This window comes from Myxine glutinosa, chromosome 1 (genome assembly GCF_964187855.1).
Source record: "Myxine glutinosa chromosome 1, kmMyxGlut1.1, whole genome shotgun sequence".
Classification (NCBI taxonomy): domain Eukaryota; kingdom Metazoa; phylum Chordata; class Myxini; order Myxiniformes; family Myxinidae; genus Myxine; species Myxine glutinosa.
In genome coordinates, this window is record NC_136261.1 from 275,896,237 (window position 1) to 275,912,499 (window position 16,263).

Sequence of the window (16,263 nt, forward strand, 5' to 3'; positions counted from 1 at the left end):
AGGCAAAGGCAAGTTGTTTCAGGGCAACTGCCTCACCACAAGATTCAGTGTACCATGGACGGGAGGAAGGGTAAGACAATTGAAGGCGAGATGGGATAAATCTGTGCATGAGAGAGATCAGTTTGCTTTGGAAGAATTCCCAGGAAGAATTGATGTCAGAGGCAGTGGAGATGGGAGACCAATCCAGACGATTGATGGCTGCTTGAAGACCGTCCCAGTCGGCCTGAGTGAAATGCCAGACTCGTCGACGCTGAGGAGGCTCTCTGAGAATGGCCAGAGAGATGTCCACTTTGACAAGCACATGATCAGAAGAACCGATTGGAGCAGAAGAAGAGCAGCAGACATTAGCAGGGAAGTTTGTCATAACCAAGTCTAGAAGAGAAGATACTCCATTGGCTGAGATCCGGGTCGGGAAATTGACAGATTGTGTCAATCCCAGTGAGTCACAGAAGTCCTTTGCTGAGGTGCCATGACTAGTGAGAGAGGAACCCACACCCAACCAGGTGGCATGATGACAGTTGAAGTCACCACATATGAGGAAGAGAGAGTTGGGATGAGTGGATAGAAGTTGGTCCATGTTGTCAGACATTGAAATGTAGATGGAGTCATCACTGTTTGGGGGACGGTACAGAACACATATGAACAAAAGGTGGGAGCGGAGAGGAAGCCGTAACCAGAGGTACTCCTGCGGGTGAGGAGGAAAGAGAGCAGTGCAAGGAGAGTGAGGAAGAGAGTTTTTGACAAAGATAGCCACCCCACCACCAGGCCGAGGCTCAGGTCTATCATACCGGAGGAGGGAGTAACCAGGAAGAGATATTAAGGAATCAGAGACATCTTGAAGGAGGAAAGTCTCTGTTAAGCAGATCAAGTCTGGATTGTCAGAAGCAACCTGTATGGAGAGATCAGTCAGGTTTGAGCGAAGGCCCCGGATGTTTGAGGTCCATACCGTTAATGAAGAGAGAGGGGGAGCATCGGGTACAGGACAGGGGAGGGGAGGAGTAGGGTAAGATGAAGGATGAGAGGGGGAGGTAGGGAGAGCAGTTGATAGTGTTTCAGATGTTGCAGAAGAGTTCCAAGAAAGGGAAGGATGAGGAGGATGAAAGGTTTGCTGGTGAAGGGATGCGGCACAGTGAGGGGTTGTTTGAGGGGGGGCAGAGGAAAGTAGAAGGTTTGGGGGGGTGGAGGTATGAGATAGAAGGGAGACGAAGTGGGGAGGAGGCAGCTTGGAGGAGGAGGGGGGAGGAGAGAGAATTGGAGAGGAATGGTATGGGGGGAGAATTGAATGGGAGGGATTGGGGGGGAGTTTTGAAGGGCAGGAGTGAGGGGGGAGTTTAGGAGGGGAGGGGCAAGGGGGGAGTTTTGGAGGGAAGGGGAAAGGGGGGAGATCAGGAGTGGAGGGGCAAGGGGGGGGATTAGGAGGGGAGGGGCAAAGGGGAAGTTTAGGAGGGGAAGGGCAAGGGGGGAGTTCAGGAGTGGAGGGGCAAGGGGGGAGTTTAAGAGTGGAGGGGCAAGGGGGAAGTTTCGGAGTGTAGGTGCAAGGGGGGGGATTTGGATGGGAGGGGCAAGAGGGGAGTTTAGAAAGTGGATGATTAATGAAAGACGAACATTGATAACAAATTGGGTTTGTTGTGATTTTCAAGTTAGCAATCCGGTTCAGGATGATGGAGGAGGGATGGAATGAATGTGAATTTAGACCATGTAGTGAGGGAGACGTATAAGATATTGTATTTCTTTTTTTTGAAGTGGAATGAGTTGGAGAGGAAATTGAGAAAAGCCTTTTAAATAGGAAGAAAAACAGCGTGTTGTAATATACCACTGAATAAAAAACAGAAGGGGAAAGGTTAAACATATTTAAAAATATTTAAACAGAACTATGAACAATCTTATATGCACAAAAATACCAACGGGGGGAGAGCCGAGAGGGACCACCACGAGTCACGTGAACAGGGCAAACGGTGGATGGCAAGGAGATAATGGGGGTGGGGCGAACAGCACACCTGGACAGAAAATACAGGATGAGACAACAGTACACGTGGAGAAAATAAAATAAATGTTTTTGTTTTTTTTTGTTGTTTTTTGGGGGGGGGGGGGGGGGGGGGGATTTAGAACGTTAGACAGTATTATGTTCGGGGTAGAAGGGAAAAAACCAAGAGCCAAGCAAAACACACTTAAGTTAACAAAACACCGACGGGGGTACAACTACAAGGCCACACACGAGGGGCAGAAAACGATTAATTAATTACGAGTTACAGGAAATTCAAACCAAAACTAACTATAATCAAACAATATCACATGGACGATAAAATAACGAATTGAAATTTGACATTTCCGATTAGGTAAGGCTTCAGGCTTTCCTGCGCGCGCCAAAGACAGTCCCGCCAAGGTTGGAAGTACGCCTCGGAGTTAAAGCTCGTTTTGGCTATTCGTCAGGCCGGTCTTCATCGGCCACGGACAGCACAATATGCTTGTAAACACACTGGCTTATCATATAACTCTGTGAGGCTGATTTACTTGTGATCGTACTCTATCATGTTGTGAATAGGGGAACTTCTACCCACTGGTTACTCAATAGAGTCCCAGCTCTTTTATAACCCAATTTGAGCCAACCCAAATACCCAAATGGTCCAGGTTAGCATTGGTTGTAAAATATACCCTCACAAATGAGTGGAGAATGTGCACTTGAAATTGGGAATGTTGTATGATTTCTAATAATTGGGTGTGCATATCCATCGCTTCGCTGAAGGAATTAATCAAAAGAGAACCTGTTGCACTTCACAAACATATTGTCTTGTAGACGACTCTACAGAGCGTCCACGGATGGAATCGAGCTTAACGAGGCGTTTCCAATTCTTTGGCGGATCATACACGAGCAGGGGGGTTGGGCGAGAATGCCGCGGCTTACCTGAGCGTCCTGACGATGTCTTCACCCTTTGAAAAGAACTTGCAAACGAAAACGGAATTATAGTTAATTGGGAAAAATAATACAAGGGTTTATTTAATATGGTGTCGGGACAGGAAAATAATGCGCCGGTAATCACTAAACCCCTCCAATAGAGCGCTCCCACACTTCACTTCAAATACAAGACAAATGGAAGGATAATCAAAAGGAACCGTTGTGTGCACGTTTGAGCTTATCTGTCTGGATGTGATGTCAGGAATCGTTAGGTTGTGCAGCTCCGTCGTCCAACGCGGCTTCGGTTGGCGCGAAGCAGGCCTCCGTCCGCCTCGTTCGCGTGCTGCTAGGCCCCGAGCCACCCGCTCGCTCCGGTCTCGTCTGCTCCAGCAGCAAGCCTCGCTCGTTGTTCGCACGCGAGGTCGTGTTTGCTCTTGCGGCAAGCCTCGCTCGTACGCTCATCGTTCGCTAGGCCCCGACGCGTCCTTCGCATGAAGCGGGCGTGCGTGCAACCCACCCCTTCAGCCGTGCAACGTCTTCCTCGATTCGTCACGGAACACCGATGCACCCAACGTTTGTGGTGTAGGAAGGAGAGAGGGTCAAGTGCAAAGGTGGCGAAAGGAGTAAGCGGTCGAGCAAGCGGAATCACGAGGCAGCAAAGGGAAGAGGTCCGGGCAAGAAGGAAGACAAAACGAGAGAGAAAATGTCGGCCAGTCAGTGGTTTTACCGGCCGTGGTGTCACGTCAGCGCTCTCTCCACCAATGGCCGCATCACTTCTGTCTCATGCCATCGGTCGCTCGCCAATCATACTGTCGCTTCCTTCCACCTTCCTTCCACCAATCAGTGGCCAGCTTTTTACCCCATGGTGTGATCTTCCCATCAAAACCCTTTTGACCAATCACGCGCGAAGTGGACGTGGCCTCAGCCTGCCTTGCACTATGTTTGCCTGCTATGGCGCCCTAGTGTGTGGTTGCTTCCGGTCTGTTCTTCCAAAGCCGTTGTGGCGGCAGGGGAATTTAATTAATGTGTGCACTAATGGATCTATCTGCTGTATGTGATGTATTGCCATAAGGGATAATCACAGAGGTTTCACATACAATGAAGAAAGAAGAAAGAACCACCTTTAGAGGCCATTTTTCCCTGCAGAGCAGGGGTTGGCCTTTTTCGGGCACCATGGCCCCCTTTTTGAAGCAATGTTTTATGGCCGGATGCCCTTCCTGCCACCAACCCTGTTAGTCGACTCTTGCGACACACAGGGAATTACCAGTGAACTGGTACTCAATTTACTTATTTATTTACTATATAATTCACTCAATTTACTTACTCTGCACCTGTCAGTCAAACAAAATTGAAAATCATTCCAAATGGGAAACTTAGTGTTTAAGGACGTTATAAAGGACACATACAACAGGCATTAATAAGTAATGTAACGTGTTAGATAAGGTGATGTAGTAGACGCTGCGAAAAATGGCGATCAAACCAGAATTAATTTATTTATACGACTTTTACAATCTTTATTTAATTTGAATTACATACTTGAATTACATAATAATTACATGAATACATGAATTACATATTACAATTACAATTACATAATTACATTAATTACATAAATTACAATTGCATACATAGATTTCACATACAATGGAGTTAGCATAATCCCTAGAACTATTTATCATGCCCCATTCCTCGTAATGGGGACGAAGATACACTTAATCCGACAAACCGGGCTAAACAAACTTATTACAGGTGAGATTTCCTATCACGACAGCCGGAGCATGATACCTATGCAGATATACCTGGATCTAGATATGCATACCCAACCGACATAACAATATGCCATATATATTTGAATCTCGATGGGACTATAAAATTAAGTGAAACACAAAATATGGATCTTTTACAAGTTTATAACACGTAGTTGTTCTTGCTGCTGTCATTGTGGTTGTTGTTTGTGTGCTCCTTCCATGTACCATTCTATATTTTTCTACAACTTCGAGAAGTATTAAGATATATAATTTTGTGTGCTCCTTCCGTATCCGTCACACTGTTTTTCTAAAGGGTTTCTATTGAACTAGTGTCAGTCATTGTAAATATCAGCAGTGATTTGGGCAATAAAAAAGTAGTGTGCCAGTCAAGTTTGACTGACAAGATGGTGGAGTAAAAAACAGACACGTGACCTTTTGACGTTATAGATCCTAATAAAGCCTGAAGTGGTCGATGCATTTATTTATGTAGGAGGTTTATTTTGAAGGTAAGAAGGCCAATTTTTAACAAAACGGTCATTATCCAGATGCATGTTTCATCCTGTGATCTGTAGTTAAAACCACTGCAGTCTGTGGTTTGAATTTGCATGTCATTATAATCGCTGTCACGCAACATAATGACTATTTGTTTCATACAGAGAATGGGGATATGATGGAAGCAGGTTGTTTCCAAAGTAACATTCCTCCGACTTCCAATGAGGATTTCATTAGAATTTGTGTGAAGGAAGAGCCTTCTGACGATCCTATGGAGGCTGGCATTGGTGATCATTACACAACTGGTGAGTTCACCCTTGCTCGCGAGACAACGTTATGAATTTGTTTTGACAATGCTATGTACAAACCGCTTGCAAAAGATCATTTTGTTTCTATCAAAGCTTTGCCGCATGATAATTGCATCAGTTTTGCACAACACAAAGGTCGTGGATTTTTAAGTCGATTGATAAATGCCAGAAATCAATTTCCCTATGGATGCATGCGCTTTCTTGCACACCTTCGACAAAAACAAATTACCACTATTGACATCAATGTATTCGTATAACATCGTGAAATTGGTTTAGATTTGACATGTCAAGATGTGTTCACAATAACTTTACTTTAAAGTTTAAACTGTTCCAAAGGTTAAAAAATTTAAATTGCTTGCATTGTGAATAGATTTTCAACTCTTCTGCGATAAGTAACAACTTGGACAAAAGAGAGAGGAGTAAAGGTGTGGGAACAGTGCATTTAAGAAGTGATTTATTGTTTTTCATTCTATTGCCTTATTTTTCTTGATTTTGCAAGGCATTGATTGTAACATGCTTACGGACAAAAGTGGGAATGATGTTGGTTATTACCGTCAAGATAATCAAAATGTTTATACTGCACCGCTTACACACAAATCAACTTGGAATCAGAAGCTGAAGTTAAAGAACATCTTGTCCAACCACATGGTTCGTTTGTTAATTGTCTAAAGAAAAGACTATTTATGACAGAACTATCAATGAACACTGTTGGTCCCATAGTTTTTTTGGAGCAACACCTTGAGAAAATTAAGTACATACAAATAACTCAGACATTCACTTCTACCCATGCAAAACTATTCACTCACTCTAAATGCAGAGAAAGAAATTCTGAAATTGATTGATTAACAGGATAAGTACTTTAACAAAATTTACTCCCTATAAAATGGTAAATACAATCGGACTTTCCCCATTTGGAATACCTGCCAATTTGTGCACATGCATTTTAACAGTATCTTCTGTCGACCATTCACACCATTTCAAATCCACCGTTTTTAATTGACCCTTTTATTTGTTTGTCTGAGAGATGGAACTCCTCTCCTGAGAGATATTGTATAGCCTCTACAATATAACATTCATTTATTCAGTTATACAGAATGTCATTTGATTAAATGGCAATTAAAACCTCTTCAATTTGCTTGTGCTGCTTTAATTTACATAGGCAATGTCGCAAATTTTACAAAGGATGACAGAATATTATGGCCTCCCTGTACTTTAATAAAATTATTTCGTTTCATTGTATTTACTGTAAAAAATATGTTAGAATGAGTGATTAAATTATGTCTGTTTAAGCAAAAAAGGTAATATTGTAGGTGAAAATTATGACGCCCCCCCCCCCAAACCCCCAACCCCCTATCCCTCACCCAACCCCCTATCCCTCACCCAGACTTATTCCATAACTATTTCTCATGGGAAATATTTGTTCAACTTAAATCGTTTTGATTTGTCACACTTTTCAAGCATTTCCTTTTTCACTTTTTAACTTGCACCTTAATCCATTTTGCTGTTAAACCCTTTTAATGGAATATATGTCCTTCCGCAAATGAACCACCTTTAGAGGCCATATTTCCCTGCAGAGCAGGGGTTGGCCTTTTTCGGGGGCACCTTAGTCCCCCTTTTTTTTTTGGAAGCAATGTTTTATGGCCAGATGCCCTTCCTGCTGCCAACCCTGTTAGTCGCCTTTTGCGACACACAGGGAATTACCAGTGAACTGGTACTCAATTTGCCTACCCCGGAAGGATGACAGGATGAGTCAACCCCCCTGGCGTTAATTCAGCGATCGACCGGGATTCGAACTGAGGATCCTAGGATCTCAAGCCGGCACCTTAACCGCTAAGCCAACACCAGGCTTGTCCTTCTGCAAATATGGTGACAAAACCAGAATACTGTTACGTTTGTGGGGGATAGTCATGAAATATCTTAAGAAAAGTCAGAATCGTATAAATTAGCATGCTCTGAGTGTTGCGAAGAAGAAGAAGCCATGTCTATGCATCTAAGTTGGGTCAAATGTCCAGTTAAGTGTTTAGGTCTCTCCACACGGAGTAGTGGAGTTGTGCTATCTAGGTAGGGTCTGTAAGGTTAAATTCCCCTGTACATGCTTGCCTCCCTGTGATTTTTCCCGAATATTCTTATAAAACTCAGCCGGCCAGGCAATTGACTCATTCGCTCACCACGCCGCCAGGTCCGACAGAGCCAGCACATTTGCCAATCGGCAAGTAAACCCCGACGTCATCCGAACATTCCCGAACAGAGATTAGACTCTGCCCCCTGACGACTCGTAACGCGGAGGCCACGCCCGGCCTTCATGATTGGTGGAGGCGTGATGGGATGATTGAGTAGTGCTCGGTGATTGGCCAGAGTGTGACATCCGCGGTTGAACATTCGAGAGCTGAAGGGAAAAGACGCCGTCTCGCCATCTTTGTCTCGCTCGCTCTCTGTTGTTGGACTGTGGTGTCTTTTGGGGGAGCTAGAGCCGTGTTGCGCTTGCCGGTGAAGGTGAGGAAGGGCTGGTTGAGTGCCTGCTCGCGCCAAGCGTTTTCTGATGCTCAGGTTCGGCACCATTATCGGAGCGTGCCCCACATAAGCGGCTTCACCGGCAGCAACGACCAACGCGCCTTGACGCACTTTGGGGCCAGAGCTGAGGGTCAGCCCTACAGTAAGGGAAGTTATTTTTATTTATCTTTCCCCCTTGTTTGTATACGAGTCTGAATGGAGACGTCTCAAATTAGGAAATCGTTTTTACCTCGCATTCATTTTAATTGCTTGTATTATTTTCATTAAATCATTATTTGTTGACTTTCAATTTCTTGTCTTGTTATGTTTCTTTGTTCTGTGAGTTCGGATTAACCCCGTGTGTTCCCGATTAGATAAGGCTTCGGGCCTTTCCTGCCAAAGACAATCCTGCCGAGGTTCAAAATATGCCTCGGAGTTAAAGCTCATTTCGGCTATTCGTCTGAGGCCGGTCTTTATCGGCCAAGGACAGGACAATACTATAATTGGGAGGAGGCCTCACTAAATTACTGCGAATACAACTTAATATTCCATCTGCTTTTCACATTGCTGCCTGGCACTATGCTGACTGCTTGAACTCTTTATCTATCACCTTTATGTGATCCTTCTACTGTGAAACAGGTTATATAATTGCAGCACCTTGCATTATGTAGTCCCCATTTCTATTGTTTCTGTCCAAACCCAATATCTTACACTTCCTAACATGAAATTGCAAATGCCAATTTTTGTGCCTTCCAATGAGTGTCTCGGCTTTCTTGAATTTGAACACCTTCCTCCTCCCCCTCCCCCCCTCTCTCTCACCTTCCTATGCTATATCTACCTTACCTCCAAGCTTGCTGTCATCTATGCATTTTGTAAATCCACTCTTAACCTCATGTCTAGATTGTTGATATAAATGTCAAACAACAGCAGTCTGGGCACTGATCTCTGAGGAACAACGACAGTCCTAGTGCTGATCTCTTAACCAAACAACACACAACATGCATTTTAAAAGGCCATTTTCCCTGCTAGAGCAGGGGTTAGCCTTGCGGTCCCCATGACAATCTTCTCCATTTTGCCCTATTTTCTGCATCTCTCCTTGTTAACCCCCTTGCCCGCATTTCTTCTTCCACCATCTTTAGCCAAGTCTTTCTCGGTCTTCCCCGTCCTCTACTTCCTTCTACATTCATTTCCATCACTCTTCTCAACCAGTCACTTTCATCCTTCCTCAACACATGACCAAACCATCTCAACCTGTTCCTCTTCACAGCATCAATCACAGGCTCTATTCCCATCATCTTTCGCAATTCATCATTTGTCTTCCTCTCTCTCAACGATACTCCGCACATCCGTCGAACCATTCGCATTTCCACCCTTTCCAACCTTCGTTGCTGCTCTACGTTCATTACCCATGTCTCGCTCCCATAAATCATAACACTTCTCACACATGCAGCATACACCTTTCCCTTCAGCTTCAACGACACTCCCCTCATCATCAGCATGCCACTCAATTCCCGAAACTTCTTCCATGCACATCTCACTCGAGCAACCGTTGCCGAGTCTGATCCACCTTCTCCATTCAGCATGTCTCCGAGGTAGCAAAATGTTTTCACACCTTCCAGCTTCACACCGTCTCCAAGATCCAACTCAACATTTCCTCCATCTGCAGCTCCCTCTGTGCACACCTTACATTTGAATGTAGCTGCCACACTGGTTAATGACCCTCTCAGACCACTACATTTTTGATGAACCCACTCAGCGCACATTGTACACTGAATGGAGTTCACTCCGACACCCTTCCTACACACAGCACAGGGCCACTTCCCAGTTCTTTCCACCTCACCACATGCTTTACCACTTGCCATCACCTTCGTCTTTCCGATATTCACCTTCAGACCTTTTGTCTCCATACATTCCTTCCACGTGTTCATCTTTTCCTTCAGTCGATCCATACTTTCCGCAATCAACACCAGATCATCTGCATACAACAACTCCCACGGTAAACCTTCCTTTACGTTCTGAGCCAGCACCTCCATCACAGCTACAAATAGTAGTGGACTTAGTACCGACCCCTGATGCACTCCCACCTTCACCCCAAACTCACCACTGTTCCCGTCCTTCGTCCTTACAGCTGTGCGCGCTCTTTTGTACATTGCCATCACTACTCTGATCAACCATTCCTCCACTCCTAACTTCCTCAATGCCCATGTCAATACTTTGCGTGGAACCCGATCGAATGCTTTCTCCAGATCAACAAACCCAAGAAACAACTTCTTCCTCTTCTCCATGTACTTCTCCTGCAACTGCCTCACAATGAAAAGCGCGTCTGTCGTTCCTCTTCCTGGCATAAATCCAAACTGCATTTCGTCGATCTTCACTTTCTTCCTTATCCTCCTCTCCAACACCCTTTCCAATACCTTCATTCCATGCTCCAATAACTTTATCGCTCGGTACGAGCCACACTCCAGAGGGTCACCTTTCCCCTTGTATAGAGGGACGAGGGTACTCAGTTCCCAATTCACTGGAATGCGGCCTTCTTTCACCACCAGATTACAGATCTCTGTCATTCTCTTCACACCCCAACTTCCTGCTGCCTTCAACATATCTCCCACAACTCCCGTCAGCCCTCCCGCTTTTCTACCCTTCATTGCTTTTATCGCTTCCTCAACTTCCTTCTCAGTTATCTTCTCTGCCGGTCCTAAAACTGGGTTACTCTCTATGTTGCCATCCCATTCATTCTCTGTATTCAACAGCATTTCCATATATCTTTTCCATCTTCCTTTAATTCCATCTGGGTCGACAACGATTTGTCCCACTTCATCCTTCAAGCAGCTCACCCCCATCACATCACACCTCTCTTTCGCTATCTGCTTTGCAATCCTGAATACCGCTCTCTGACCCTCTTCCGAATCCAAGCGTTCTCCGAACGTTTTCCTACATGCCTCCTGCGCCTTTGCTACCTCTTTCTTTGCAGCCTTCCTGGCTGCCTTATAACTTTCATGCTCTGCTGTTTCTGCTCCCGTACCCTTCGCCTTCTGCCACTCCTTGAACTTCTTCCTCTTCTCGTCAATCCTCTTTCCAACTTCATCATCCCACCACCATGTTTCCGAGTGCCTCGGTGGTCCTTTTGTCCATCCACATACCTCACCAACGGCTCCCAACAGACTAGCTTTCATTGACATCCAACCACTTTCAAGCTCAACCACATCATCCTCGACCCTACTCAGCCTCTCTTTTAATGCCTCCCTTACTGTCCCCTCTTTCAACCTCCACACCTTCATTCTCGGTTGGTACTTCACCCGCCGAGCTCTCCTCGCACCTTTCACCCTTACGTCGCAGACAACCAAGTGGTGCTGTGAAACAGCCTCCTCCCCCGGGATCACCTTTGTGTCTCGGAGGTGCCCCCTATCTCGCCTACGCACCATCAGGTAGTCAACGGTTGTAGTCGACCCACCTGACGTGTATGTAACAAGCTTATTATCCTCTTTCTGGAACTGAGTATTACAAATCAACAAATCAGCTCCATCAGCAAACTCCAAAATCCTTTCACCTTCTCCATTTCTCACACCATATCCGTAACCCCCATGAACTCCGTCAAAACCATCCATACTCCTTCCCACATGTCCATTTAGGTCTCCTCCTACCACAACAACTTCCTCATCTTTCACGTTTTCCATCAGCTTCTCTATCGCACACCAGAACTTATCCTTCTCTTCATCGCTCCGACCAACCTGCGGAGCATATCCCGAGATGACGTTCACCAAGAGCTTTCCAATCATCATTTTCACCATCATCAACCTATCACTCACTCTAGTCACACTCACCACACTGTCTACAAACTCCTCAGAAAACAGGACACCAACACCATTCACGCCCTCCAGGCACCCTTGCCACACAAACTTGTATTTCTGTCCCTGCCTACCCTTCACCATTCTCACACCACTTCCCTTCCATCTCATCTCTTGCACACAACATATGTCCACTCTTCTTCTGACCAATACTTCCACCACTTCTCCTGATCTCCCTGTCATTGTCCCTACATTCCATGTCCCAAACCTCAGAAACCGATCTCCACTTCGGGCTGTACCCTGCCCACATGTAGTTGTAATTGTCATGGTTCTCTTTTTGAGGCAATGTTTTTTATAGCCGGATGCCCTTCCTGACGCCCAACCCTCTTAGTCGCCTCCTACGACACGCAGGGATACGGCGTACCTATTCTTATCCAGGGTACACACTGGGAAACGTTTAAAACATGGAAATCCTGGGGGGGGGGATCACCGCTGCGGTTTAAACATATTTAAATAAATATTTAAACAAAACCATGAAAACAATCTGGGAAAAGTCTCTAAGTGAGAACGTGGAATTGAGAAAGCAGGAGCAGAGGTGAAAGAACAAACGAGAATATAGGGGGCGGGGCACAAGTCGAGACGAGGAGGCCGCACGAGACACCAGGCCGCACGAGGCGCGGACAAAGAAACGACTAATTACACACAAATTTGCAACAACTACAAAACCAAAACCAAATAGAAACACACAATAACACATACACAACAAAATACGCAGCGGAAATTTGACAAAGAAACGAACGGGAAAACACTCAAACTTTGATGCCGTGGAGAGATCAAAGCAAGCCCCGTCTGATCTCTTAACCCTGGTATCTTAACTCATCTTTGATGTAAATTATTACAAACACCAGTGGTGCCAGTCAGCATGTAATCCATTACTTACAACTTCCCAGTCTGACAACTCCCCACTGACAAACACTCTGCTTCCTATCCCTCAGCCAGTTCCACAAAGCACAAAATTTTTGTAGCTGCATCTATAACACCCGAATCTTTACTTTGCACCTTTGATTAATGTATTAATCATGCCAACACAGTAATATATATATATATATATATATATATATATATATATATATATATATATATATATATATATATATATATATATATATTATATATATTATATATATATAATATATATATATATATATATATATATATATAATTATATATATATATATTATATTATATATATATATATTATATTATATATATATAATATATATATTATATTATATATATATATATTATATTATATATATATATATATATTATAATATATATATATATATATATATATATATTATAATATATATATATATATATATATATTATAATATATATTATATATATATATATTATAATATATATATATATATATATATTATAATATATATATATATATATATATATATTATATATTTATATATATATACAGTGAACCCTCGTTTATCGCGGGGGTTACGTTCCAGAACCCCCCGCGATAAACGAAAATCCGCGAAGTAGCGACCATATTTTTTTATATTTTTTTTATATATATTTTAAAGCATTATGAACTCCCCACACTCTTATTAACCTTTCCCATACTCTTATAAACACTTCCTATACTCTTAAACACTTTTTACGCTCTTAAACATACGTAATTTTAACAACATATAAAATTCTAATGGGTACTCACCATTGAAGATACTGTAGCTACCCATGGGTTCCCCAAGCAAGACCAGCATCAGAATCTCCTTGCTCCAGCCGGTGACGTCACCGGCGGGGATCCCCGGCGCGAGAGTGGCTGGTCACGTGACCACCGAAGCACGCCACGCTTGAGAGGCGTGGCTTTCGGTTTCTGGTTGTGCTTTATAATGCAGCCCGATAAATGGGCTTTTCAGTGTTCCCGAGTTGGTTTTGAGAATAAATATCTTCTCGGACGAGTTTGTGTCTTGCCCGTCATTTCGTCCATATCAAGCAAGAGCCTCGGCTCTTCAATACTACAACTTGCGTGATGAAGATGATGATGAATTAGCTGTGCAGTACTGATGACGATGAAGGTGATGACGATGATGAATGTACTGCACAGCCAGAAAGAGCATTACAGCTCTTCTGAAGGCGCCACTGCATCAGGCGCTTCGTCAGGTGGTGTAGTATCTTCGCCCTCGTTTGCAACTTCAGTTTCCGCTGAAGGCGTAGGCGTAACTTGTCTCTTCTTGCGAGTGAGGAACATGGTTATGGGGAGTTGCTGGTGCTGCTTCTTATTCTGTGCAAGAAGGTTTTTATAAACCGTCATGCCCCCCTCGATGGTATTTGCAAACTGCAACGAACGAAGCATGTGGGGGTCCCATTCTTGAGCCACTCGCTGAAGGTCTTTGGCCATTCTGACCATGGTTGCGAGCCGTTCGAGTGTTAGGCCAACCTCCTCTTCTTCTTGAGACCCGGGGTCCTCTTCCTCTTCCTCGCTTGCTGAATTCGTCATCTCCGTGAGGTCTTCATCCGTCAACGGTTGTGAGTGGGCATCAATCAGCTCATTAACATCCTCGTGAGTCATGTTGTTGAAGCCATCTCCGCCAAGAAGTTTTGCCAGCTTCACAGCCTTATCAACTGCGGAATGATAAACCTCTTCAGGAGAGAACCCGTTATAGTCATGGACGACTTCTGGCCACAATTTCTTCCAGCTGGCATTTAAAGTTGCACTCTTCATCTCCTTTATGGCCCTCTGAATATTTAGGAGACACGATGCAATGGTGTATTCACGCCAGTACGCCTTCAGCGAGAAGTCTTCGTCAGAGTCCATAGCATCAACGAGGTTTTGCAGGGCGCTTCGCGTATAAAGCGCCTTAAAAGCGCGAATAACGCCTTGATCCATCGGCTGAATCAGCGATGTGGTGTTCGGCGGCAAGAACTCTATCTGCACACCATCATACGATAGATCAACTGCGTGGCCTCCAGCATTGTCCATGATCAGAACCACTTTGAATTCGAGGCCTTTCTCTGCCAGATAAAGCTTCACCTCCGGTATAAAGCACTGATGCAACCAATCAGATGTAAGAACTTTAGTCATCCAGGCCTTAGTGTTGTGCATCCAGTAAACTGGCAACACATTCTTATTTCTGTTTTTGAGAGCCCTTGGGTTTTTTGACTTATAAATAAGACCTGGCTTAATCATAAAACCCGCAGCATTCCCACACATAATTACCGTTACACGATCTTTTTGGGCCTTGAATCCGGGGGCTTTGGCTTCGTCCTTCATAATAAAAGTGCGAGACGGCATCCTTTTCCAGAATAGGCCCGTTTCATCCATGTTGAAGACTTGTTCGGGCCTATAGCCCCCTTCCTCGATGAGCGTTTTAAATGTGTTATTCACATATTCTTCAGCTCCAGCTTTATCCGCAGAGGCAGCTTCCCCATGCAGAGGAACGCTCCTAAGTCCAAAGCGCTTCTGAAACTTATCAAACCAGCCCTTGCTGGCACTGAATGTGGTTTGTTTGGTGGGAGAAGCACTCGATGGTCCTGCTTCTGCATTGTCGTCCTCGTCCTCCTCGTCGCCGTCGTGATCGTCACCGCTTTCAGCAAAACTATCGTGAAGTTTCTTGGCCTTTGTGCGGATGGTGTTGGTATCCAGCGAGATATCCTTCCTCCTGCAGTCGCTGATCCACAGGGCCAATGCAGACTCCATCCTTACAATGGCCTTATTGCGGGACGTTACCACCCTCTTCGCAGTCTTGTTAAAAGACACTGCTGCTGTCGTCCTGATATTCTTTTCGTCCTTCTTAATGTACCGGACCGAAGATTCATTGATGCCGTAATGGCAGCCTACAGCCGCGAAGCTTCTCCCTTGCTTTAACATGTCGAGAAGTTGCACTTTTTCAACGATGGTTAGCATCTTCCTCTGCCGCTTAGGTTCAGTGCCAGATACCTTAGAAGGTGCAGAACGTTTGGGCGGCATTGTAGGGGTTGAAATAAATTTAAAACTTTTACAGATAAATCACACAAACACAACACCGCAGAGTAACACTACGAGTAGCGATCGCACGTCGATGTGAAATGGACAAGGCGAGATGCTGAATGCATGCTATGCGCGGGAGATACAGAGAATGATGCTGTGGTCGCTGAGCCAATCAGAGCCCAGGATACAGAACACCATACTCTGGTTGGTCGCCTCTAATCCATCAGCCAGTAGCGTGCCGTGTACGATCTCACGTGGGTAACTCGCACAAGTGGAAGCTGCCGCATCTGCGTTTTCCATACGCACGACTCTTTGTCTACCCTTCTACTGTACACTATGTACAGTATTTTATTTCTTGTAATATGTTTTAATTACTGTATTTTTCTTATTTTTTTACGTTTTTTAATTTTTTAGGCTAGAAAATGCTTATTTTACCACAAAAATATTTAAAATAATAGTATATAAAAATACATTTATACCGCAAAATCCCGCGATATAGCGAAAAATCCGCGATATAATTTTACATATACTAGCGAGAAAAAACCGCGATGTACCG

General features: G+C 44.3%; 1 protein-coding gene across 6 annotated transcripts in view; it reads left to right on the top strand.

Annotated features, from left to right (window-relative positions):
• LOC137413669 (uncharacterized) overlaps positions 1–16,263 on the top strand; it is a 108,937-nt gene that overhangs the window by 54,564 nt on the left and 38,110 nt on the right. For all 6 annotated transcript variants that reach the window (XM_078765952.1, XM_068099107.2, XM_078765957.1 and 3 more), the window contains exon 5: positions 5,298–5,438. In XM_078765952.1, the coding sequence (XP_078622078.1) occupies positions 5,298–5,438 (141 nt within the window). The remainder of the gene's footprint in view (positions 1–5,297; positions 5,439–16,263) is intronic.